The 23,804-nt window shown below is 53.9% G+C and overlaps 3 protein-coding genes across 9 annotated transcripts; 2 read left to right on the top strand and 1 right to left on the bottom strand.

Annotated features, from left to right (window-relative positions):
- Positions 1-1,459: 1,459 nt before the first annotated feature.
- MIF4GD (MIF4G domain containing) lies at positions 1,460-5,822 on the top strand. Of its 2 annotated transcripts, none has more exons than XM_010950779.3 (6): positions 1,460-1,611; positions 2,811-2,942; positions 3,797-3,906; positions 4,092-4,247; positions 4,351-4,443; positions 5,044-5,822. In XM_010950779.3, exons 2-6 carry the CDS (start codon positions 2,855-2,857, stop codon positions 5,269-5,271), a joined length of 675 nt encoding a protein of 224 aa, XP_010949081.2. In that variant the 5' UTR covers positions 1,460-1,611; positions 2,811-2,854; the 3' UTR covers positions 5,272-5,822. The 2 variants fall into 2 exon arrangements, with proteins under 2 accessions (XP_010949081.2, XP_074199769.1); XM_074343668.1 differs by lacking the exon at positions 1,460-1,611 and adding an exon at positions 1,759-1,913.
- On the bottom strand, positions 5,681-8,977 carry MRPS7 (mitochondrial ribosomal protein S7). Of its 2 annotated transcripts, none has more exons than XM_010950778.3 (5): positions 8,770-8,977; positions 7,943-8,134; positions 7,764-7,827; positions 7,221-7,388; positions 5,681-6,336 (listed from the first exon to the last, which is right to left on the bottom strand). In XM_010950778.3, the coding sequence occupies exons 1-5, from the start codon at positions 8,823-8,825 to the stop codon at positions 6,115-6,117; spliced, it is 702 nt and encodes a 233-aa protein (XP_010949080.1). In that variant the 5' UTR covers positions 8,826-8,977; the 3' UTR covers positions 5,681-6,114. The 2 variants fall into 2 exon arrangements, with proteins under 2 accessions (XP_010949080.1, XP_010949079.1); XM_010950777.3 differs by having other exon boundaries at positions 8,643-8,936.
- A 20-nt stretch (positions 8,978-8,997) lies between these two features.
- On the top strand, positions 8,998-23,546 carry GGA3 (golgi associated, gamma adaptin ear containing, ARF binding protein 3). 5 transcript variants are annotated; one of them, XM_074343663.1, is made up of 18 exons: positions 9,053-9,080; positions 9,397-9,478; positions 14,393-14,477; positions 14,607-14,682; positions 16,018-16,116; positions 16,800-16,923; positions 17,182-17,285; positions 17,420-17,500; positions 17,873-18,010; positions 18,573-18,654; positions 18,764-18,880; positions 19,165-19,395; positions 19,778-19,848; positions 20,150-20,445; positions 20,665-20,892; positions 21,159-21,324; positions 21,479-21,589; positions 21,799-23,546. In XM_074343663.1, exons 5-18 carry the CDS (start codon positions 16,033-16,035, stop codon positions 21,907-21,909), a joined length of 1,944 nt encoding a protein of 647 aa, XP_074199764.1. In that variant the 5' UTR covers positions 9,053-9,080; positions 9,397-9,478; positions 14,393-14,477; positions 14,607-14,682; positions 16,018-16,032; the 3' UTR covers positions 21,910-23,546. The 5 variants fall into 5 exon arrangements, with proteins under 5 accessions (XP_010949082.2, XP_074199762.1, XP_074199765.1 ...); XM_010950780.3 differs by lacking the exon at positions 9,397-9,478 and having other exon boundaries at positions 8,998-9,080; positions 20,665-20,888; positions 21,155-21,324; XM_074343661.1 differs by lacking the exon at positions 9,397-9,478 and having other exon boundaries at positions 8,998-9,080.
- Positions 23,547-23,804: the final 258 nt, after the last annotated feature.

Here is a 23,804-nt window from a genome sequence, read left to right as displayed (position 1 = left end):
GGCCTCTCTCTGGGTGGGACTGGTCCCAGCCCGTGGGCCTCTAGGGAAATCAGAAACCAGAAGCCCCCGCAGCCAGTAGGAGGAGGGGTAGGTAGAGGCAGCAGCCCTTCTCCCTGGTCTACCTGGAATCACACCTCTTTCACTGGGGGCTGTTTTAGCCCTCCTGAGTGGTTGGGAGCGAACAGGCTGGGCCAGTGGACATCAACTGCCCACCCAGGGGGCTCCTCCTGGGTCCAGCATGGTGTTGTGCGCATTCTCTGTAATTTGAGAAGGGCCACGGCTCCAAAGTAGCCCAGCGAAGACAGGCAGCCTGGTGAGGGCACAGTTGGTGCCCCGGGGACTTGTCAGGGCACAGGAACCCACAACAGACACCCATCTAGGCACAGTTAGGGGTTTGAGAGAAGAAAATCCACAGAACACAACCAATACTTTCCATCCAAGTCTTCCCATCCCCAGAGCAGGGGGTCTGGCCTGAGGGGTTGGCTTGGCAGGGGGAGCCAGGATGGAGGAGGAGCAGGCCTCACCTCTAGCTCCAGCCTTTGCACTGACTTTCCAGGAAGGCACCAGCAGGGAGCAGGCCTTGGGTGTGTGTCCTGGCTCTCAGTCTCCTTGGAGCCTGGGCCCCTTTCCACCACTACTGTTTTGTCTCTAGTCAAGGGCTCTTTGATGTGGCTGGGACCTGGAATCCTGGAGCTTCCCTGCTCTTGGCTGCTGATTTTGGGGGTCTAGTTGTAGCTGGAGGGCTTGGACACCCACAAGGTTTTTGGCAGTCAAGGCTTGGGGCTGCAAGGAGGCAGCTGCCTGAATGTATTTTTTATGAAACTCCATTGAAGTAAACTATTCTCTTCAACTCTCCTGCTCACTGGTTTCTTTCCCTGCAGCAGAGATTTTCTTCCTTGTCCATTTTCTGGTGACCACTTCAGCAGCTCTTTTAACAGGAGGAAAGAACTTTGGATGCAGGGAACCGCCATCAACACTTCTTTCTTGTCTAAGTTACTATGGGAAGGGACAGTTCTTTTCCAGCCCCTTCTGTATGCCCTCCTGCAACCCAGGGCTGACCTCAAAAGTGGCCCAGTCTAGGCTGCTGGGCCGCACCTCTCCCCTAGTCCCGACCAACGCAGACTGAGCCAGGGGCTTGCTCAACTTCAGGGTCACTCCAGACACCTCGCGCCACAAGTTGAAAACTGGAAGTCTTTCTCTTGAACTGGCCCACTGATTTTTCAACTTGTTTTACCAATAGCGTTTGTACTTGGAGTAGGAGAGGGGCTTAGTGGGCCTTGATCCAGCCCTTACAACCTCTCTGCCTTCTCCACCTTGGGAAGTGGCCGTGGGGTCACGCGGCCACCACCGGTAAAGTCTTACCCCTACATCCATCTCTGTCCTCCCACCTTGCTCCCTCCCACTGCTGGCTGCGGGCCACGCTCTTCTTAGGCTCCGCCCACAGCGCCCCGCCCGGGAGTCTCTTCTTCTGACCCGGTTTTAACCTGAGCCCTGACGTGCGGGAGGCGGAGTGCCACCGCTCAAGACCGAGGGCTTCATGCGGGCCGAGAAGCAGGTCCGGCCCAGCGCCAACGAGCCATTGTGGCCCCAGACAGGCCCAGGGAGACCCGGGTGAGGAGAGGATGGGACGGTGGTGGCAGTGTCGCTGGCCCACGCCAAAGATCTCGGGACTGCGCGGCTACGGCGGTGTGGGCGGGGCCCTGAGAGGTGGTGCTAGCGAGACGGTGCCGCCCCATGCCCCGCCCCGCTGACACCGGCCCCGCCCCAGGCCCCGCCCATGCCGCCACGCTAGGAAATGACCTAAGCGGCGGCGAGGCGCGGCCGGCTGTGCCAGCAGCGCCGCGGGTGCGGGGCGCGCTCACCATGCCGGGCCAGCGGCCTCCGGGCACGCGGGCGCGGCGCCGGCCCGGCAGGTGGGTTGAGGCGCTCCCGCCCGCGGGACACCGGACGGCAGGCTCCGTTTCGCCGCCGGGAAGGGCGTTTCGGGTTTAGGGAAGCTGCCCACACCTGCAGACCCCTAAGGTCGTCTCCTTTGGTTGGGGGGGAGGCACCGAGTCCGGTGAGGGGACTGCAGTGGGGACCACCTCATCCCTCTCCACTCCTTAAGAGGTTGGATCCAGAATAGATAGAGCCCAGGAATTGGGAGTCCTGAGTGAGCAGGGCCGGGTTTTTGCCACTCGGGAAGCCAGCTTAACCAGTCCGTCCCGGGGAGAAGCTGGCCAGGACAAGGGGAGTCAGGGCGGCAGAGACGCTCCTGCACCCACCCACGCGGGCCGGCCCCAACCCGAGGGCTGAGGGGGTGGGCTTTCTGGACTGAGGACTCTTGATTCAAGCTGAGGGAGCGGGTTGGGGAGAGGGGCCTAGAACCCTGCTGGGACAGAATACAGCATGGAGCCTGCAGCCCGCTCACTCCCCAGCAATCGTGCAGGGCCAGCAGCTTACAGGCCAGCTTTATGTAGGTAGGGAAAGTGTCTAATATCCACCTGTCCACACCCCGGCCTTGGTATCAGATGAGAATAGACTGCCTCCTGTTGGGACTGGAGGTTAAGCACATTCACCCTTCATCTCTACTTGTGTGTAATCCCAGATGCTCCAAGGGTTCTTTAACTGTGCAGCAGGTGTTTGGCTGGTGCCCAGTCTCCATCAGAAGCCAAGCTTGGTGGGCGCTCAGCCAACCACTGAATGCCATGGACTGCTCAGGAGCATGGGTGCCGAGCGCTGGTCAGCCCTACCCAGGGCCTGTAGGCCTAGGAACCCTGGGCCCACGTTCCACCCCTGAGATCTCTCCCTTTGCCGCTCCTCCTCCCCAGGTGCTGTCATTAGTCCCACCTCAATAAAGAGCTGCTGAGGCTGGATGGTCATGGGTGAGCCTGGTAGAGAGGAATATAAAATCCAGTCTTTTGATGCAGAGACCCAGCAGCTGCTGAAGACAGCACTCAAAGGTGAGCACTGGGAGCTTCCTGAGCCTGGGTCCGGAGCTACAGAGAAGGGGCCAAAGGGTCAGTACTGGAGGACTGAGCCCTAGCCCAGGGATGCTCAGCCCTCTCCCTTCATTTTCTGAGGAGTCAGCAATGTAATTCTTGAACTGGAAAACAAGCTACATTTAGGCCAATATTTGGGATGGGAATCAAAGTCACCCTTCAGCTTTTTTTTTTTTTTAAAGCCTAAGTGCCCATGAAAGGAAGGTGAGGCACAGAGAACACAGTTCCTGCCACTTAAGTCCTTAACACTGAACCTGGTTTCTGCAGTGCTGCAGCCAGCTCTTGAGTGTGCATTGCTGACTGGCTTGGGACAGAGGATAGAGTGTTCTGCTTAGCAGAGGGGATACAGTAATTGTCCTGGTCCAGTGCCTTCCTGCAGCACTCAGGACACAAATTTGACTCAGCTAACAATTAGCAATGCCCACTGTGTGCCAAGCTAAGCCTGTGGGGAGGCCCAGCCTGGCCTGCTCTTGTCAGGGGTTCACATGTGTGTATTATAAGAACATTTTCTTCCATGAAATGGCTGTCAAAGATGTTGTTATTCAGTGTGCCTTCCTCAGCCTAGTGCCAGGAAAAGATGCGCCCTAAAAAATGAGCATTCTTTGGTTCTCAGACACATAACCCTCCTTGATTGGGCCACCAGGAGGCTCATGGCTAGAGCTGCTCCTGTGTGTTGTTTCCTCTGTTTTCTGGTCTCTTTAAATGTAAGTGTGTAATGGGAGTGCTTTTCTGTGAACATCGCAAATCCTTCAGAAGCAGGTGGAGGCAATGTGACTGTTACGCAGCTCTAGACTCCCCACCTGTCTTTACTCTAGATCCAGGTGCTGTGGACTTGGAGAAAGTGGCCAATGTGATTGTGGACCATTCTCTGCAGGACTGTGTGTTCAGCAAGGAAGCAGGACGCATGTGCTACGCCATCATTCAGGTTGGGTGGGGTTGGTAGAAAAGAGGGGAGACGCTTTGAGGAAGATGCTTCAGGAGCAGGCAGAGATGCCAAGGGCTGGCCTCAGAGGCGAGAGAGGAGGACAGGAGGGTTCTCAGCCTCGGAAGCTTGGGTGGAGTTGCGGTGGCACTGGAACTGCCCTTCACCATACTTTCCCTGGCTCACAGGCAGAGAGCAAGCAAGCAGGCCAGAGTGTCTTCCGCCGCGGACTCCTCAACCGGCTGCAGCAGGAATACCAGGCTCGGGAGCAGCTTCGAGCCCGCTCCCTGCAGGGCTGGGTCTGCTATGTCACCTTTATCTGCAACATTTTTGACTACCTGAGGGTGAGGCCCCCATCAGCCACATCCTCTGCGGCAGTGGCAGAGATGGCCTGTCTCCTGCACCACTAAGCCAGTGCTCCGGCCCCTGCTCTTCCCTCCCCTGTAGGTGAACAACATGCCCATGATGGCCCTGGTGAACCCGGTCTACGACTGCCTCTTCTGGCTGGCCCAGCCCGACAGTCTGAGCAAGGAGGAGGAGGTGGGTGGCCCTGGCACAGAACGTTATGGGGGTGGTCTGTATTTGGCTCAGCTCAGAATGCCAGCCCACACTGCCCATGGAGACTTTCAAGGGCATCACTTGCTGGGGTGGGAGCCTGGTGGGGGCACTTAAGTCCTGTTACAGTTACAGGGCAAGCTGCTAGGTCTGGAATTTATCCAGAACAGAGAGCAGCCAAAACCTCCTGGCTAAGGCTGCCTTCCTAGTAGGAAAGCCAACCTATAATAGTAATGACAAGCACGTTGGCCAGCTGTGGATACAGATGGCCCAGAAGCCAAACTGAGGTCAGGCAGGGTGCTGGGGGAGGTGGGAGGGGGTAGAAAAGTGTAGTTAAGCAGTTTGGATACAGGGCCTGAGTCTAGCCTGGCCCAGATGAGAAACCTTAGGCAAGTCTCTGAATTTGCTTCGTTTCATGTTAAAATGTGGACTGTGCCCACCGGGGGTGGGGGGTGTGAGGAGGAAGTGGGGAAGCACATGTACAGGGCCAGGCCGGTGCCTGGCACACAGCAAGTGCTCAGTAAATGGCCGCTCTGTGTGATAGGGTGGCCCTGCCCGGGGGTCACCTCCCACTGCCTCCCGCAGGTGGATTGCCTGGTGCTGCAGCTGCACCGGATCGGGGAGCAGCTGGAGAAGATGAACAGGCAGCGCATGGATGAGCTCTTTGTCCTGATCCGGGATGGCTTCCTGCTCCCAAGTGGCCTCAGCTCCCTGGCCCAGCTGCTGCTGCTGGAGATCATTGAATTCCGGGCAGCCGGCTGGAAGACGACCCCGGCCGCCCATAAGTATTACTACAGCGAGGTCTCTGAGTAGGCCTCCAGATCAGGCTTCCTCACCAGCAGCACCGGCCTTTCTTCTACCCGCCTCCCAACCTGGCAGTGGAGTCTTTGCCTTTCCCAAAGACTTTCCCTTCCAAGACTTTTAAAAGCACCCGAGGTGTTCCCCACTCCCAACATGGTCCTGCCCTGATTACCTTCCCTCCCTGATTCCAGGATCGGGGAAAACACCAAATACACCTGCCACCACAGCCACATCAGCTTTTCTCTCCTAACGCTTTTGACCTGGGCCAGGCAGAGAAGGGCAACTCCTAACTCTCTAACCATTGGTGCAAGTTACCTTGGTGCCTCAGTTTTCCCCATCTGTAAAATGGGTATGAACAGCCATTTGTTGGATGCTTAGGGATATCAAAGGGGAGAAGCAGAGCACAGGTCACACCAGACACTGCTTTTTATACATTTTATATAAGGACCACTTTGGAAATGAGCAAATTTCTTCTAGCTGGTTTTAATGGATGGCAGTACCACATCACATGCAACACCAGTTCAGGGTGAGAACTTTCAAATAAACTCTTTCTGATACCAAAACTGCTTCATTTAGTATCACCCAAAGGTCCACCCCAAGCTGAAGGAAGAGAAGGCTGGATGAGCCCTAAGTTTCTTGGGAGAAATCCAAGTTGGATTTCTCTATGCAAGGAGATGGGGCGAGGAGAGAGAGTTCTAGCCCCCAAAGAAAAGAACAACAAGCAATAAACATGCTGCTCCATCCTTATGAGGACTGCCTGCCCTTAAAAAGGAAGGACACTCTTAACCCACAGGTACTTCTCCACGTGGTAGCGGCTCACACTGAGGTTTCTTGCCGCAGGGCCTCCGCCCTCCCCTACCACCAGCGGTAGTGGGCCAGCGCGCGGTTGGCCTCGGCCATCTTGTGCATGTCGTGCTTCCTCTTAATCACAGGGCCCTGATTGTGAAAAGCCTCCAGCAGCTCCCGCGACAGCTTCTCTGGCATTAGCATCCGCCGGTGCTTATTCTCCCTGCACTCAGTAATCATCCACTTCATGGCCAGGAAGCGACGGCGCCGATCAGGTAGCGGCACAGGGACCTGGGCAAGATGGGATATGAGCTGGGTCGTCTCAAAACTTGCCAGGATGGCAGCCTCCTTCTTCCTAGAGCTCTAAGTAGCCACAGGTTTGGTTCCCTCTGGGCCAGGCCTGGCAAGGCTTCTGAGGAGAGAGGCCTGTCTTTTCATCTCTGAGCTTCTCTCACCCCTGGGTAACCCCAGTGCAGCAGACATAAGAGGCATTCATTGAGCAAACACACCATAAGCACTGGCTTCTTTCATCTCTAAATGGAGCTCAGCCAAGGTGATACAGGCACCACTGGGAAAAGCCCAGGCAGCTGGGGTGAGCTAGCCAACTCAGATCATGGGTGTCCAGAAACAAGACCCTCTTGTCCAAGGATCATTTGCCAGGCCCCCACTATGTGCCAGGTATCATGCCAGACTCTAGAGGGGCAGAGACATTAATGAGAAAGCCTCTATCCTTATGAAGTTTACATTGAAAAAGGAAACACAAGAACATCCACTTAATGACAATGAAACATAATTAAATGCTATGAGAGAGGCACCTAGTTCAGTTCAACAAACAGTGATGAAGCATCAGTTATGGGTCAAGTGCTGTGCTAGACACTGGTGTAGCGAGATGAGGTATAAATAGTCCATCAGTGTGAGAAGCTTACCGTTTAGAACACAATGCTGGACAGGAGGGGTGGACCTTCAAAAGATGTTTTTTTGGCTCTCTTCCAACTTCTGCCTATAATTTTTACACTAAGGGACTCCGATGAGCAGATCCTGACACTCTCCAGTCCCTAGAAAGCTATCAACCATGGCCCAACTCTGGACCCTCCCACCCTCAAGCATCCTCTGCCCCAAACCCATCCTCTTGTTTTACACATGAGCAGCCCTGCTTTCCCATCCTGACCACTCACCTGGTAGAAATGGCCACCCTTGAGGATGGGTACCAGCCCAATCACGGGCTCACAGTTTTTCAGGGCTTGATGGAAGATGGTATAAGGGTTGCGTTCAATGGTTGCCTGTTCCTCTGCAGAAGCAGCATGGTACTTTTCAAACTGCTTTCTTTTCACAGCTTCCAGAGTCTGCAAAGTGATACAGTGGAGGTGGCTGCCCCAGGCTCCCTAATGGGTTTACCCAGCTGAGCTAGGACCTTGCCCTATTCCTCCCACCATCCCATTCTTCTTTAGTTGTGTAGCTCCTCCCTCAGCACTTCCAAAACAAAGATCTTAAGTGCCTACCTCTTTGCTGGACTAGAGTGGAGATTTGTGATGTGGGGGTGGGGAATGGTAATTGTTGACTCCTGCAGGACTTCATTAAAGCCCCTACTCCCACACAGACGTGCTGGGAAGTTAATTTTAATGACAGATACAGAATCCATTCCTTTCTTATGCTAAAATGCAAGAGCCAAGTACAAAGCTACGGGGAAAAGAAAGATGACAGAGAGAGGTACTGTTTACCTGTGTCATGAGGGATCTGGCCAGTACTTTGTTTCCTCCTTTCATCATCATGTTGGTGAATTTACTTCAAGGAGAAAAGCAACATGTTTAGCTTCCTACAGCTCTATCACGGAATCTTTACTGTAGACCCTCCCTGGTATAGTCCCAGTCCGTGGAACAAAAGTTTGTTTCCTTCTAACCTGATCACCGGGTCTTCAAACACAGAGCTTGTTTTCGCCGCCGGCGCAGCTTTGATAAGCTGAGTCTCCCTGAGCTCCCGCTCATACTTCTCCTCCTCAGTCAGCTCGGCCAAGGGCTTGCGGTAATATTCCTTGTCAATCTGGGGATCCTTGTATTCAGGACCATAGCGGCTCCACCTCACTTGGGTTAGCCTGAGAGGGGAAGAGGAAGAGGAGGGCAAAAGCTGACTCCACAAGTAAAAAGGCTTGACTTAACAATAGGCGTGTTTGCCAGTCCGCCGACGAGTGACAGCGACGCGGAGACTGTTAGCCAAAGCTGAACAGCAGTAATTCTGGCTCTTGTCCTAAGAAGTAAGAGGACCTCCCACAAACAGGCCACGAAAGTCTGCTCCTCAAGTGCCAACGGTAAGGTCAGGTTCCTGAACCTCAGGATAGGCGTCCCGCCTATGCATCTCTCCCCCGGCTCCCAACAAAGTCCCAGCTCTGAGTTCTTTAACTTTCGGCTCCAAGTTAGAGTCCCTCGGGCGGGGGACAATCACTAAGCCTTCAGACTGAACCAAAGTCACGTGTCTGGTTAAAGATACCCCGACTCCAGGGTCTCTCCAGGTTTCCGCACGGCCTGCCTGTGCCCACCCTTCCTTCCCAGCAGGTTTCTCTGTGGAGACCCAAGCGGCCTCCCAGTTGCCTGCCGCCGTCTCACCCTGGAAGCCGCAGGACAGGACCCCGCACGCCCAAGGCGAGGCCCGACCACCCTCGCGCAGCCTTCACCGCGGGGGCAGCCATCTTGGCTGATCACGAGGACCCGATAAAGACTGCCCTCGGCGTGCCTGAGCGAGTGACGGGAGACGAGGAAAAGGCTCCACAGGGTCTTAACTCTGTGCATCACCCTATTAATCCGGGCCTTAAGAGTATCTCACTCCGGGGTCTAAGGCGAAGAGTCAAAGGGAAACATTCGCCCTCCCATTTTCGCCGCAGCTTGGCGCGACGTTCCGTGGTGGCCCTCGGTCCTCTCAGGCCCCTATGCAGGCCCCGCCCCGGCGGTCTCTTGCAGGTTCTCGCGAGGTTTGAGGACGCGGGGCCGGCCCGGGCGGCTGCAATATGGCGGAGGCGGAAGGGGAGAGCTTGGAGTCTTGGTTGAGTGAGTAGCCGCGGCCGCTTCTGCCTGCCCTCGCGCCACCGAGCCGCCCCTCTCCGCACCCCTAGGCCCCCTCCCCGAGCCCCGCGGTGGCGCCGCCTGGCAGCCTGCGCCTGGCCTAGCCCGCGCTCCGAGCGCCCGGCTATCACGCCCCTTCCCTAGCAGGGCGGCCTGGCCCCCGCCCGGCCCCGGCTCCCTTGCTGCGGCGCCTTCTCCCTCTCCCGCGCGCAGCGGCGTGGGCTCGGGCCCTGTCCGGGTCCCGCAGGCTCCAGGAAGGCGACAGCCAAGTACTTTGGACTGACATGCATCTGCGCTTTAGGGAGATAGTGGTGGGGCGGCGCGCGGCTGTGACTCCCTAACGAAGGAAAAAGCTCCGAATTTGGGCTGAAACTCCGGGAGCGGTGGGTGTCACTGAGCATACACACATAGCTTCAGAATTGTGACCGTGTGTTCGAGAAGTGACCGCTCCGCTCAGGCTTAATGTTTTAAGTTTGAAATACCCGAAGTAAGAGAGAACAGAGGTCTTATTTTTTTTTTTTTTCCTGCAGTGACCAAAGCAGGGGGAAAGCTGTGTTGGGGAACCTCTCCCCACCCCCCCACGCCCCAAACATCTTAACGAGTCATTTGTTGGTAACCTCTCTGGGCACAGCTGAGGGACAGTCTGATGCTGTAGTTGTAGCGGCCTGCTGCTGTAATTGCTAACTCGTATTACTCTTAAGGAAATACAGGTTAACATAGAAGGTAGTATTCGGCTGAAGGCTTAATACGTTGACTTTTTTATGGGCTAGTGGAGGCCCCTGGAGGCCTCTTTAAGTGAAGACAAATTGGACCGAGTAATAAGAAAGGGATGATGGCTAGATACTGCCTTGTGTAGAGGTCTCTTATTTACTAGAGCCTCCAGGCTCTTGGAGTTGGTGGCTGTTTTCCCCCAGCTACCTTTTCTTAAGAAATCCTGTTCACGGTAGTTGAACCTTAGTTAAATTTGCAAAATCTGCATTTGCAGACAAGTCACAAAGCCTTCTGTATATATGAAACTGTTCTCCAAGGAGCTCAGAGTACTCCAAAGACATTCATTTAATTTCATTTATTTAGTATTCCAGGAAAGCAGGTACTATTGTCACAATTTCACAAGAAGACAGCCTGACTAATCAATCCATTTGCCCAGAGCCACCCAACCGGATATAAGCACACTGGAATTAGTTCAATTCACAGATATTAATGGGGACATTGGAGTAATTTAAGAGACTTAAGCTGAGTTTAATAGGCTAGGTTTAGACTTGTATTTTGAAACAGCAGACCTGTTTTTGAGGGAGAGTGGAGATGGGGGCTGGGGGAGGGATTGTATCTGTAGAGACTAGAGCTGAGACTGGCCTTTGACCCTTTTCCATTACTTAGAGTGGCATTTGAAGCAGTGTCAAGGTTCCTTCCATCCTTACCCTTTGTCCACCTTCACAGTTCTAATGCCTTAATGGTGTGAACTGTACCAGTTGAATAAACCAGTGCTTGGAGTTGAGTGCCATCTTAGTCTAGGTCCTTGTCACTCCATGGTTTGCCAGAATTACAAAAGCTGCTGCTGCTGGGCCCCATGTCTAAGCTCTCCCTTGCCCCTCTCAGTCCATTCTGCTCCCAGAGGAGCACATGTGTTTAGTGAAGTCATTCCACTGCTGCGGCCCTACTGCTGCCTCTTTGTGGCTTCCTGGTGTTCTTGCTTTGGTCAGTTGGATATTCTTGTCCCACCAGCACATTCCTCTCCTTATCTGAAAGGCCCGGTCCCCTTTGCTCCACTAAATACATTAAAACCCATCCCAGAATCTCCTTCCCCACTAGCCATCTCTTGATGACTTCAGCTTTCTCTAAAGTCCTGTTATTACCACAGTCAATCAGTGTTTACTGGATACCTGCTACGTGAGGTGTTACGAAGATGAAGAAGTTCAAACAATCTTTGCCTTCAGTTTGATGAAGGTGCTGCTGTAGTGGGTAAAGCATTATTAAATAAAAAAGATAAAGATACAAGGCAAGAGCCACAGATGCTGACAGTTTCTTTGGGAAATTGAGGATAAGTGGATGGAAGACAGTGCTCCCCATGGGGAGATGCCATTCAAACTAGGCCCTAAAGAATGGGGAAAATTGGTCAGGAAAACCCCAGACAGTGATGTGGAGGGTGCAAATCATGTCTGGGGCACAAACGGTAACAGGTGTTTGGCTGGTTCGAGCAAGGAGTCCCTGTAGGAGTGAGGTGGGAGAGAATGCTGGGAAGTCGAACCAAATTCTAGAATGGCTTGAATTCCAGCCCAGGAAACTTAAGTTTCTATAGTTATGAGGTCCCTGTTCCTACTGTACCTACTATAAAAATCAAGTATTTTAGGAAGGTTGATACAGGGGTTTTACATAGGATGGATTGGAGCAGAAGTTCTGGAAGCAGGTGAGAAGTAAGGAGGTAGGGGTAGGGCCAGAAATAAGAAAGGAAGTGAGTTTTAAAAAGACGTTGAGAAGAAAGGATTAGGACTGGCTGATAGAAATGAGTGAGGAGAGGGAAGGAGTCAGTGGTGAGGTTTGAGACCTGGGTGCCTGAGGGTGGGGGCAAAAGGAGCTTTTGAATGGTGGCACCATATATAGAAATAGGGAAGTCAGGAAGGAGAAGTGATGAATTTGTTTTCAGTCTCGTTTCTGCACCAAATTAGCTCTTATAATCACATGCTGTCTTGTTTTTTTGCTGTGGTTATTTCTCATGTATTGCACCAGAGGAGCATAACCTCCTCAAGGGTAGGATCCAAGTCCTGTACTTTTTCTGCAGTCCCGCCAGTGTCTAGTGTGCTGTGTACTCAGTTTTCTGTGGGTGCTTAACAAAGACTTGGTGACTAAGTCTCCCTTGAGTTAAGACCCTAGCATTAAAGGTTGAGTCTTGACTCCCTTTCCATCCATGTCCTTGCCTCTGCTTATTTCTAAGTCATTAGCAGGTAGAACTTACCGTCTCTGGACTGTCTGAGCTGAGTTGGGTTGAGGTGGGGTGGCTAATGCTGCTGTTTCCATCCCTACTTGACCATAGGTCCCACGACAGCCAAGGCTAGTGATGGAAGTAAGTTGAAAATGAGAGCAGAAAATCTAGAGGCAAAGACACAGTAGAGCAAGGCTTTCAACAGAAACCCAAAAATAGGAACCTTGAGTCCGAGTAGAGCCCAGAGGGGCGGTTCTAGAAGGCAGAGTCTGCAGGGGAGGCTCTGGTGTCACTTCTCTGCCAGGTGAAGGAGAATGATGAGTGGGTGACGGTTGTGTGCATCTGCTGGGGGAGGCAGTGGGCAGATGGAGAGATTGAGTCACCCAGAATTATCCCCAGAGGTTCTTCCAGTTCCTGTAGGTGACTGAGGTCTGCCGTCTGAACTGGCTGGAGGGTTGGAGGAGATACTCAGAAGTGGGACCAACAGGGCCAAAACCAGGGCTTTTTGTGCTCATGTGTAGGTAGAGAACTCCCTACAGGTTTGCAGTAAAAAGGTCTATAAGGGGGAAGGCAAGTGGGATTCTAGAGATGTTGTCCATAAATGAAAAAGAGGTAGGCGTATTCTTGGAAGCAGAAACGCTACAGGAATTACGGCCACCTAGGCGGGGTACATTGGTGAATGCCCGATGCTTGTATACGTGTCGGGGGAGGGCTGCCCACATCATACACTATAAGATGCTTTTCTAGTTGCAAACAGCGGGAAGTGAGTGGGCTACTTTTTTTCTACCACAAAGTACGTGACTGTTTCCAAAATGATAATAATGACAGGTCGGTATGGCTCCTCAGACCATCTTATTTTTGTATCCGACAGCCTCTTGATGTCATATGAGAGCTTTAGCTTTAAGCGTCTCAAATGATAGAGATTAGTAACAAAGCCGTGTTAACACCTGAGAAGATTTCAGACACCTGGTGGGAGAGACGCAGGGCTTCTCTGGAAGGCAACAGCTAGTAGGTCACTGTGGCAAAAAATAGCCGCTCTTGATAGAATTAATCTCCCTTCCCTTCGAGCATGGCATTTTATAGGGCCTGCTGGTTCTTTTTTCAGGACTGAGGACTGACGTCTCTCTTTTTCTCTAAATATGATCCTAAACCATCAGAACTTTCTTGGCAACCAGAGCAGAAACGCTGCCAGAGAGAGCGCTGGGCTCTGCAGGCCTTCCCTCCGCCTCAGGGTGGCGTCTGCTGACCTCTTGTGGCTCCTGGGGTTGGGGAGGGAGCGGGGGCGTGGCGAGGAGTCCCTGTTAGGATTTGGTTGTGGAGCTAGTGATTCTTAATGTTAGGGGAAAAGGAAGTTAAGAAGACACAGTCATGAGAAATCAGAATTCAGGAACTTGTAACAACACCTCTTGCTGGGAAGGGCTTTTATCTTTTGTATATATATTTTTATTGAAGTATAGTCAGTTTACAATGTGTCAACTTCTGGCGTACAGTATAATGCTTTAGTCATACATGAATATACATGTATTCATTTTCATATTCTTTTTCACCATAAGTTACACCAGATATTGAATATAGTTCCCTGTGCTGCACAGTGTGAACTTGTTTATCTATTTTATGTATGTTAGTTAGTATCTGCAAGGAAAGGGCTTTTTCTTTTTTTTTTTTTTTTTTTTTTTAAGGGAAGGGCTTTTTCAAGGCTCTGTCACTCACTACGCTTTTGGCCCTCGTGGAAATCTGCAGGAGGAGCATGGTGCTTAAAAAAGGATAAACGCCTTCAGTCTTCCGTTTGTCTTCGGAACCTGAAGCTCTAAATTTAGCAAACAGCTTGAGAGTGCTTTATGGAAGAGGCAGACTCTGCAAGATCTGAATCAGAGATGAGAACACATTTAACCACCCTCAGCTGGTGCCGTCCTCTGTAAGCACGCGTTCTGGGAATAACAGGGAAAAGAGGACCCACACCAAGTATTAGGAGACGAGGCATTTAGCTCCTGGAATTTAAACCCTCGGCGACCCTCTGAGAACCCTGAGCATTTGTCCTTGATCGTGGAAGACCGTTTAAACTTGAAGGTGCTGATCACTGAGGCGCAGTCTGTTTCTGAGATCCCAGGGACAGATAGCACAGTGATTGATGCCTAGAGGGGTTCAATACACGCTGTTAGCTTACCTTAAAATGAGAACATAGGATTTGTTTTCTCTTTCATCTGTGTCTTTCAAAATACTAGACAGAAAACAATGTTTGAACTATTGAGGCGTCGCTATTGGAGGAGAAATTTCTAAACAAACTTCTCTTTACATCAAAACCTACAAACTGTGAGGAAACCTTCTATTGTGTCCTCCTTGCTCTTTATAATAGTTGTCCTCCTTTTTGTTCTGTCCCAAGATAAAGCCACCAATCCTTCCAACCGCCAGGAGGACTGGGAATACATAATTGGCTTTTGTGATCAGATCAACAAAGAGCTTGAAGGGTGAGTCTCAAAGCTGTTAGGGGGCAGGTGAGGGATGGCTAACTGGAAAGGTCAAAAGCTGTGGCCATGGAGGGCTAGCCAAATGGCAGAGGGTCAGGGTCCTGAAAGTGTGGTCTGCTTGTCTCCCAGGCCACAGATCGCCGTCCGACTGCTGGCCCATAAGATCCAGTCTCCGCAGGAATGGGAGGCGGTCCAGGCCCTGACGGTAGGTTTTTCATGCCGACAGTGGCTCTTCATGAGCCCAGGCCTTTGCTCGTGCACCCGCTGGCATCTCCAGCAGGGTTGGGGCTCATGCCCTTGTGCCAGGCACTGAGCTTCTCAGTGTGTGAGAAGCTCACTGCTGGTGTGAGCACAAGGCCTGTGGGAGAAGCAGAGTGGCTGAGCCAGGGTGGGGAGCCAGAGGCAGGGGCCCTGGGCCTAGGGTGGAGCTCAGGGAAGGCTTCTCGAAGAGATGCTGTCAGAGCTGTCTTGCCCAGTAAGAGTTGGCCAAGTATAATTCATTCTGTAGGTAAAAATAATACCAGTTACTAGTGAAGGCATCACACCAGTGGGCAGATCTTAGCATTTATTCAGACTAAGAGGATTCAAGATGTGTGGCTGTGTGTGGCCCTTTGGCACCTCCAGCCTCTCCCCTAAACCAGGATTCCAGGGTTCTCTCCTGACTTATTCAGCTCTTGGGGAGACAGGAGAGGGGACATGGTTGTGGAAAAGGCGCTTAAACAACCCACATGCATGCTTCTGCTGAAGGCTTTAAACCCGTGGTTCTCCACCAGGGGAGGTTTTGTCCCTCAGGGGACATTGGGCAATGTCTAGAGATACTTGGTGTCCCATGTCAGGGGCTGATACCAGCATCTGGAGGGTAGAGGCTGGGGGTGCCGCTGAACACCGTGTAACATTCAGGGCAGGCTTCCACAGCAAATGACTGCCCCAAATGGCAGTAGTGGTGCAGCTGGAAACCCTGCTTTACAAAGACGGGAGCCTTTACAAAGACGGGGGCAGCACCGGGTGCTGTGCTCCTGGGCATAAGCTGCAGGGCCACGGGCAGCACAAGAAAACTTCAGGCAGTTTTGTGGGCCCCAGGAGGAAACTAGATGGGAGCAGGGGAGGGAAAATAGCATGTCATCTAAAATGAAGATAACAATTTAAATATTCTCTGCCACCTCCCCAAAACATTGATCAGCTTGTGGAAAGAACCCTGGACCCTGAGTCGGAGAAATGTTACCTCTGGGCCTGTTGCCTCATCGGTACGACACAAGGGCAGAATCTTGCAGGCAGGCGCCTTCCAGGACTGACATTTGATCTGTCCTGGTATCTGGGTATCAGGGTTTTAGTTCTTGTTGAGCTTCCCTGGGAGAGGTTTGCAATTTGAGGGACACTTAAGTCTGTAATCCTGTGGCCCTGAGGCAGTGTACACGACTTTTCCCGGTTAGTTCCTTCCTTGGGTGATTATTTGTTCAGCGCTACTTTTGTGCAGGGTCTGGCCGAGTGCCAGCTCCTACCCGGACCCCCTCACTGAGCGCCTCTCCTTTGTGTGGACCAGGTGCTGGAGGCCTGCATGAAGAACTGTGGGAGGAGATTTCATAACGAAGTGGGAAAGTTCCGGTTTTTGAATGAGTTGATCAAAGTCGTCTCTCCAAAGGTCAGTCGGTGGCAGTTTCCTCATTTCTAGGAACCTCTTTTGTGTTCCTCCCCCTCTCCTATCCTGCTGGCTTGCACTGCACAAACCAGCATCTCCACTGATCCGAGATTCCCCAGGTCCTGCCTCAGAGAGCTAGGCCCTGAGGGAACAGGATGCCTGTACAGGGCTCCCAGCCTAAGTGCAGCAGCAGCTGTGTAGGGGCGCAGGGGGGCTGTACAGCGCCAGCCTCTGGGCCCCTAGTGACAGCAGTCCCTCTCCCTCAGCCTGGCTCACGTGGACGCAAACAGCTGGCCCCCCTCACCACTTGGCTTCCCTTGCACGCTAGTGTTAGTTAAGCTCTGGGCACCCATTTATGGCAGAGGGAACAATTTTTCACGCTAAAGACTTTCTCTAACTCCTTGGAGATAAAGTGCGGTTGTGTTTCTGGTAGATTGTGCATGGAAACGCAGTGACGCGCTCCTGGCCCCCCCGCCTAGCCACAGTCTGTCCCGCAGACCTATACAGCTGCTGCGTGCGGGTAGTTCCCACCTCCCCTCTGGGGCTGCCTCACCCCACACCTGCGGGCTTGGAGGAGGCTTGAGGACTGTAACCAGTTAGTGACCGTTTCATTGCTATGAAGAGAGCCCTCTGTTTCTGCCTCCAGCCTGCACTTGCTAGGTTTTCCCATGTTCTTTGCCTCTTAGTACCTAGGGGACAGGGTGTCTGAGAAAGTGAAGACCAAGGTCATCGAGTTGCTTTATAGCTGGACATTGGCCCTGCCGGAAGAATCAAAGATCAAGGATGCCTACCACATGTTGAAGAGACAGGGTAAGTGCCTGCCTTCCCTCAGCCTCACAGCAGTCCTGAAGGATGGCCCAGGCCAGGAAGAACGAGGTGGTGTCTGTCACCCCAGGCTGCGTCCCTTCCTCCTGAAGAAGCAGGAGGGCCTGGGCTGGGGTTTGAGGGGCCGAGGTGCACGTGGCCTGCCAGCCTGGTTACAGGGAGGAGTGCCCCCTTGCTGTGTGGGGAAGGGCAGGCAGCAGGGTGGCCCAGCCTGAGCGAACACTGCCCTGCATCCCCTTTCAGGCATAGTGCAGTCTGACCCCCTGATCCCTGTGGACAGGACGCTGATCCCCTCTCCACCACCTCGTCCCAAAAACCCTGTTTTTGATGATGAGGAGAAATCCAAGGTAAAGTGCATCCCAGCCTGCTGTGTCCGCAGATGAGGTGGGGGTCTGCTCAGTGCTGTGGGGAGCTCGGTTCCTGTGGTCTCCCCAGGTGGGGTGCTGCCTGTCCCTTCACCTTTGATACCTTCCTCTTCCAGCTTTTAGCCAAGTTGTTGAAAAGCAAAAACCCAGATGACCTGCAGGAGGCCAACAAACTCATCAAGTCCATGGTGAAGGAAGTGAGTGGCCCTGCGGGGGAGGAGCCTGTGACCACAGAGCAGAGGTCCCTCCCCCTGGGGTTAGGTCTTGTTTGCCCCTGTCCCCAGCCCTTACCTGGAAGGAGGAGCGAGGGGCTTCTAGGGGAGAATGGGCTAGAGGAGCAAGAGTAGATGGGGCCAAACCTGGGGGTAGCAAGGGCTGGTGTTTTAAAAGGAAAACTGTAGATGGGGTCTGAAGCCAGTCGTTCCCAGGAACCAGGCATTGAAAAGAGCTTCTATGGGGCTGGCCTCTGCTCTCGTGTTCTCTCGGAAGGTGTGATCCTTGCTTGGCGGGATTTAGGGCTAGTGGGACGAGTCCAGTTGAGCCCTTTCTCCTGATTCTCTTGGATGCAGGATGAGGCTCGGATCCAGAAGGTGACCAAGCGCCTGCACACTTTAGAGGAGGTTAATAACAACGTAAAGCTGCTCAGTGAGATGCTGCTTCATTATAGCAAAGAGGATTCTTCAGAGGCAGATAAAGAGCTCATGAAGGTAAGACCTGTCTGGAGAGCTGGGCCCTGGGAAAGGGAGCCAGCCTTTGCTGAGTCCCTGCTCTGAGACACCTGGTGTTCCTTGACCTATTAATCAGCACAGCAGCCAGGTAGAGATGGGGTGGCGCTCCCGTTTTGCACATGAGCCATGGGTGGCTCGCCCTGAGGTGGGAGTGCACGTACACCGGTGTCCATGTGACTCTGCAGACCCGCCCTCGGGCTTGCCCCTGCTCCCTGCCTCGCCTTCTGCCTTGGGCACGTTTGGGCAGGAATGCCCACCCTGCGCCCCTGATGCTCACGTTAGTCCTCAGTCACTTATACTTTGAATTCTGAGGCGTGTGCCAGCCTAGGAGGTAGGGACATCCTGGGGGCTTTTCTGCCTGAGCAGGTATCTTGGGTGACACTGTGGTGGAGGCTGGCAGCAGGAAGACATGGTCTGAGCCCAGCTCTGCCGTTAACTGACCATGGTACCAGGGGAGCCCTGGGATTTTCTGGGCATGAACACTGCATTAGGTGACCTCTCAGAACCCTGGTAGCTCTGATTTATGTCTGGGTCTCTTCAGGAACTGTTTGATCGGTGTGAGAACAAGAGGCGGACATTATTCAAACTAGCCAGTGAGACAGAGGACAATGACAATAGTTTGGGTGAGTGAAAGGCAAAGAGTGGTTGATGAGGATGACCAGGGAATTTGGATCTGTTTGTGGTGGGGAAAGTTGTTCTGGCCAGGAGTGAAAAGTCTCTTTCCTGCTCTAGGGGACATCCTGCAGGCCAGTGACAACCTCTCCCGGGTGATCAACTCTTACAAAACAATCGTTGAAGGGCAGGTCATCAATGGTGAGGTGTCTACCTCAGCCATGCCCAACTCTGAAGGTAAAATGTTCTAGTCCCCACTCCAGCCCAGCCCTAGTCCCCACCTACAGGCCACGGTGCAGGTTGACCAGTGTGTCATCCCTCAGGCCTCGAGGGGATTCTCCAGCTTCCCAGAGGCTGGGAGATACGCTCAGCAGGGTCTTCCCTGCCCAGCGCCTCCACTTGCTCTTCACGTTCCCCAGGCACAGGCGCCCTCAGATTAGGCCAGAGGCTGTGCACGGAGTTCTGCCTCCTGTACAGCTATTAGAGGGGCCTCTATTCCTGTCTCCTGTTCATCCATCCAGGAAACAACCACTCCAGTAACCAAGGCACTCTCATCGACCTTGCTGAGTTGGATGCACCGAGCAGCTCCTCAGCCCCTGCCCCCACCTCCTTGGACATCCCTGTCCTCCCTCCACCCCCGCAGGCCTCGGGAGGTGGGTGCAGCCACTCCTGCAGCCAGGCCGAGGCCCCCCCAGGACCCAACAGCGCAAGCAACGCCCTCTGCCTGCTGGACGAGGAGCTGCTCTGCTTGGGTGTGTCCTGGGAGGGGGCGTAAAGGGCTTCTGGTGGTGTCGGTAAAGAGGAAAGGTGTATGGGATCAGGAGGACATCCGAGGGGGACCCTGTGTGCTTTAGCAAATGTGAGAAGGAGGCTTCAGTGTCCCTCAGGCCATCGGTGTGCGTGTGGACTGCAGGGTGGATACAGTGGACCCAGTGTATTGCTCTGCTTCCCTCTCCCTGGGGCTGTCATTGTAAGGACTACAGAGGATCCATTCCCCTCTAGAGGCTGCTTGGGGGCACCTGCCTCCCTACTTCACCCATTGACCTCACTTTTGTCATGTGACCCTTCCTCAGGCAGGTGGGGTGGGAGCTGCCCGAGCCCAGAGCCCTTCTCACCAGGCTTCTCTGTTCCCAGGCCTCACTGACCCAGCCCCCAGTGTTCCTCCCAAAGAGTCAGCTGGTAACAGCCAGTGGCCCCTGTTCCAGGTAAGGGCACAGTTGCCATCACTGAAGGGCTCTATAAACGTGACTTACTAGGATCCTCCCCTTTTCCTGACTAGCTCTCAGCTGCTGTTAGCTGCGACCAGCTGGCTGTCCTGACCTCCTAGGTCAGTGCCCTGGGTGCAGCTGGGATCACATCCAAGTACTTCCCTGCCCTGTCCTCGGAGGGCTGCTCGTCCAGAAGGGTTGCAGTAGGGTCCTGGGCAAAGGAGGAGGCATGCCCACACCCTCTGCTGCCTGCAGGGCCCTCCACGCTCCACTCATTCACGCTTTCCATTCCCCATAGAATGAACAGTCGGACCTGGACTTCTTCAGCTCCAAACCGGGGACTGGTACCTGTAGCCCCTCAGATGGGCGTCTCCTCCAGTCCTCTGCACTCCCCGCAGGCAACTCCCAGGCTCCTGTGGTCCCAGCCAGCGTTGCTGCCCCCAAAGCAGGCTCCTTTTTGTTCCCTACTGGACTGGCCCCAGCTTCGGCCCCAAAGGCTGAGCCCGCAGCTCCTGGGTACCATGGTTCATGTTTGGGCGACAGCACCACGCACCAGCTGGATGCGCTCGATCAGCTTCTAGAAGAGGCCAAAGCGTAATGAGTGGGAGATAGCGGGTGTGCGGGAGGTGGGCAGGCCCAGAGGCAGCTGCCGAGGGGTTGAGGGTGCTCCCTTTTAGCCTGGTCTGCCAGGCTGGAATCTGGAAGCTAGGGAAGGGGAGAGGATCCAGCTCTAGCCTGGGAGGCCTTCGCAAGGGGCGGCCCAGCAGCTCTGCCTGGTCTTTGATTTGCCTTGTTCTCCTTCCTGCCTCCCAGGACCTCAGGCCTGGTGAAACCTGCCTCCGCCAGCTTCTTCCCTGGGGCTACCACCTCCCCTCTGATCCCCACCAGCACCTCAGCTAGGCCTCTCCTCCCCTTCTCCACGGGGCCCGGCAGCCCTCTTTTCCAACCACCTGCCTTCCAGTCCCAGGGCAGCCCCATGAAGGGGCCTGAGCTCTCCCTGGCCAGTGTCCACGTGCCCCTGGAGTCTATCAAGCCTAGTAGGTGTTGGAGGTTTGGGGTAAGAGGGGAGGCGGGGCTTGCGGTGTGGGGAGTGGAAGGGGTGGGGTGGGCCGCTCTCCTGCTGTTTGAGCCTTGCTTGTTCCTGCCTCAAATTCTCAGGAAGCTCTGATAGAGGCTCCTCCCCAGACTCCTCCAGGGAGCCTCATCACCACAGGGTCCCCTCGCCCTCCCCACTTGGCTGCAGCGCTCTGTTGGGCATCTTCGGCCCTCTCCCCTTAGACAATCACGTGCCACCTTCTTACAGGTAGCGCCCTTCCTGTGACAGCCTATGATAAAAACGGCTTCCGCATCCTCTTCCATTTTGCCAAGGAGTGCCCTCCAGGCCGGCCAGACGTGCTGGTGGTGGTAGTGTCCATGCTGAATACGGCACCCTTGCCTATCAAGAGCATCGTGCTGCAGGCGGCAGTGCCCAAGGTACCCCCAGCTTCCTGGGGCCTCTGGAGGCAGAAATTACGTTTCTCTTGCACCACTGCATCCAGGAGGCAGCATGTGTTCACTGTGGCCTTACCTGGTTCTGTCTCAGGGGCACCTGCCGTCTCTTCAAAGGTGCTTCTCTCTCTCTCTTTAGTCAATGAAAGTAAAGTTACAGCCACCGTCTGGGACAGAACTCTCTCCGTTTAGCCCCATCCAGCCACCTGCAGCCATCACCCAGGTCATGCTGCTGGCCAATCCACTGAAGGTGAGCTCGAACCAGGACTGCAGTCTAACGCTCTAGGTGTCCCCAGTTTAGGGCCTTGGGATGACTGCCTCCCAGTTGTGATGCTGCAGCCATTAACCTGCGTCCCTTCTCTGCCCTGGTCCAGTGGCTGAGTACAGAAGGGGTGGTAGGAGCAGAGCCCCAAGGGGATTGGAGAGGAGGGCGTCTCATGTGCTGCCTCTCTGCTACAGGAGAAGGCGAGGCTTCGGTACAGGCTGACCTTCGCACTGGGGGAGCAGCTGAGCACAGAGGTGGGCGAGGTGGACCAGTTCCCTCCTGTGGAGCAGTGGGGGAACCTATGACCCCAGAAGACACTGTCATCTGCACTTTGAAGCCCAGGCAGGCTGCCCCAAGATGGGAGGCTCTCCAGGTCCAGTCATTCTCCACGTCCTGACTGCAGTGCTTAGAGGTTTGATATGGAATGGGGGCCCTGGGCATTGCTGCCAGGAGCCAAGCTGCTGCTGTGATGATCTCTCTTCGCCCCTAAAAGGACCTCTTTTTATTTACCTGTGTGACTTGAAGTGGCCACGTACTGTCAGGTGGGGAGTGGCCCCCAATCTGCACTCCGCCCTGGGCACATGGACCCAAGGCTGGAGTAGGCTGTTCCCCTTGTGCTGGCATCCCCTGATGCCACAACGGGGAGGTCCCTGCAGACAGACTCAGGGCCCTCCCTCAAGGACCGTGTCCTCACACCCCCAGATGTCTCAGCCCCTGCATCGCTACTCCGTGCTTCCCCTGGCAGGCGCCTGCTTCCACCTTCAGTGAGGTGGGCAAAGCCCAGTAGTCCCGAATGGCCCTAGGCCCACAGTAAGGAGTTGGAGTGCTGCCGAATCTCCCAACCCTGCCTTCCGTGGGCAGCGTCATCCTGGAATGGTCACTGGATGATGAGTTGTGTGCTTTTCCTGGCGGTGGCAGGCTGTGTCCTATGGACATCTCAGTAGGACAAGGAACTCAACCTATTAGAAACAGAACTTGGCCTCATGGCAGCCTAAACTAGGGATAGGAAAGAAAATGGAAGAGAACCAGTGTTTTGCCTTCTCTGGAAGCTACTCAGCACTTTCTGGGAAAAGCGTGCCTCCTGCTGTGGGAACAGGCCATCCTACTCACTACCTCTTGCTTGGCATGAAATAAACTGCTGTCCTGCCCCTCAAGTCTCTGAAGGGGAAGACAATGCCCATCACCCTGTGTCCTCCTGCTTTGGCCTCCCCTTCCTCCCACCGGATGGCCTGTGCTGTCGCATATGGTCGGGAACAGGAGGCCTTAGGGTTAGACACATTGCACTAGACTTCTGTCCTTACCTGCCACCCAGAAACGACTGTCCCCAGCTGCTGAGGGGCATTGTCAGCGAGATGTTGGGTCTGGAGGTGGTGAGATTAGGGGCCTTGCTTGAATCGAGTCACCAGACCCTATTGCTTTGACAGTGCTTAGCCCCAGCTGCTCCATCCAGCAGATGCAACTGGACCAGGGACTCTAGGCCTCACAAGGCGATAGGAAAGTGAGAACCACCAGCTGGGGAAAGAGCACACAGCTCACCTGAAGGGCTCAGCTGGAGGGCTCAGACTCCTCTCCAGGCAAAGGTGGCACAAGCCATGTTCCCTGATCCTTGCCAGGCATCCTTATTCTATCAAGTCATCTCCCCTTCCCTCCCATGGTTAGCAAGCAGGTTTCACTGCTTCACTAGGACAGTCAAAAGTGAATCAGTTTCACTACTTAAGGACTAAATCCAAGAGCTTTCCAGAGATGAGCCGCTGCAGCCCTGGGAAGGTCTGTGGAATTACTATGTGGAAACATACCTTTATAATAAGCTTCAGACATTAAAATTACTTATGAGTGTTACTCATTACTACTGAGGTCACTGCTTTGTGACAAACGACTGTACTGGATATATCAACTGCTGCCCTTGGTTTGCTGCATGTTAAATAAAACCATTTTCGCCCTACTTGGAATCCTTCCAGTACAGACACCGTTCACCTGATGTTGGGGGTAGGTGCCCCTTACGAGTTCCAATGTAGACAGCTGGATATGCTGGCATTCATTACCGGAGGTTTTTGTTAAAAGTGTAAGTTCCTTTTCTTTGTTAAAGGAGACAACCAGAAAGTTAACGTGAGTGTTCCAGAGGATTCTGAGGTGAGGCCAGATTCCAGGAGCACAAGTAAACTACTGAATGGTCCTGTTGAAGTTCCTAATTAGAGGCAAG

Source organism: Camelus bactrianus, chromosome 16, assembly GCF_048773025.1.
Source record: "Camelus bactrianus isolate YW-2024 breed Bactrian camel chromosome 16, ASM4877302v1, whole genome shotgun sequence".
Taxonomy (NCBI): Eukaryota; Metazoa; Chordata; class Mammalia; order Artiodactyla; family Camelidae; genus Camelus; species Camelus bactrianus.
Note: the sequence above shows the minus strand (reverse complement) of the source record. Positions and strands in the feature narration are given on the sequence as shown.

Excerpts from the sequence above, each read along its gene's own strand:
- MRPS7 (XM_010950777.3), bottom strand. The coding sequence starts at position 8,725 with ATGGCTGCCCCCGCGGTGAAGGCTGCGCGAGGGTGGTCGGGCCTCGCC. Across the intron at positions 8,135-8,642 it reads CCTGTCCTGCGGCTTCCAGG|GCTAACCCAAGTGAGGTGGA; the intron begins GTGAGACGGCGG and ends TTCCCCTCTCAG. Across the intron at positions 7,389-7,763 it reads CCAGATCCCTCATGACACAG|ACTCTGGAAGCTGTGAAAAG; the intron begins GTAAACAGTACC and ends ATCACTTTGCAG.
- GGA3 (XM_010950780.3), top strand. The coding sequence starts at position 9,041 with ATGGCGGAGGCGGAAGGGGAGAGCTTGGAGTCTTGGTTGA. Across the intron at positions 18,881-19,164 it reads AGCCATGCCCAACTCTGAAG|GAAACAACCACTCCAGTAAC; the intron begins GTAAAATGTTCT and ends TCATCCATCCAG. Across the intron at positions 21,325-21,478 it reads TGCAGGCGGCAGTGCCCAAG|TCAATGAAAGTAAAGTTACA; the intron begins GTACCCCCAGCT and ends CTCTCTCTTTAG.
- MIF4GD (XM_010950779.3), top strand. The coding sequence starts at position 2,855 with ATGGTCATGGGTGAGCCTGGTAGAGAGGAATATAAAATCCAGTCTTTT. Across the intron at positions 3,907-4,091 it reads TGTGCTACGCCATCATTCAG|GCAGAGAGCAAGCAAGCAGG; the intron begins GTTGGGTGGGGT and ends CCTGGCTCACAG. Across the intron at positions 4,444-5,043 it reads GTCTGAGCAAGGAGGAGGAG|GTGGATTGCCTGGTGCTGCA; the intron begins GTGGGTGGCCCT and ends TGCCTCCCGCAG.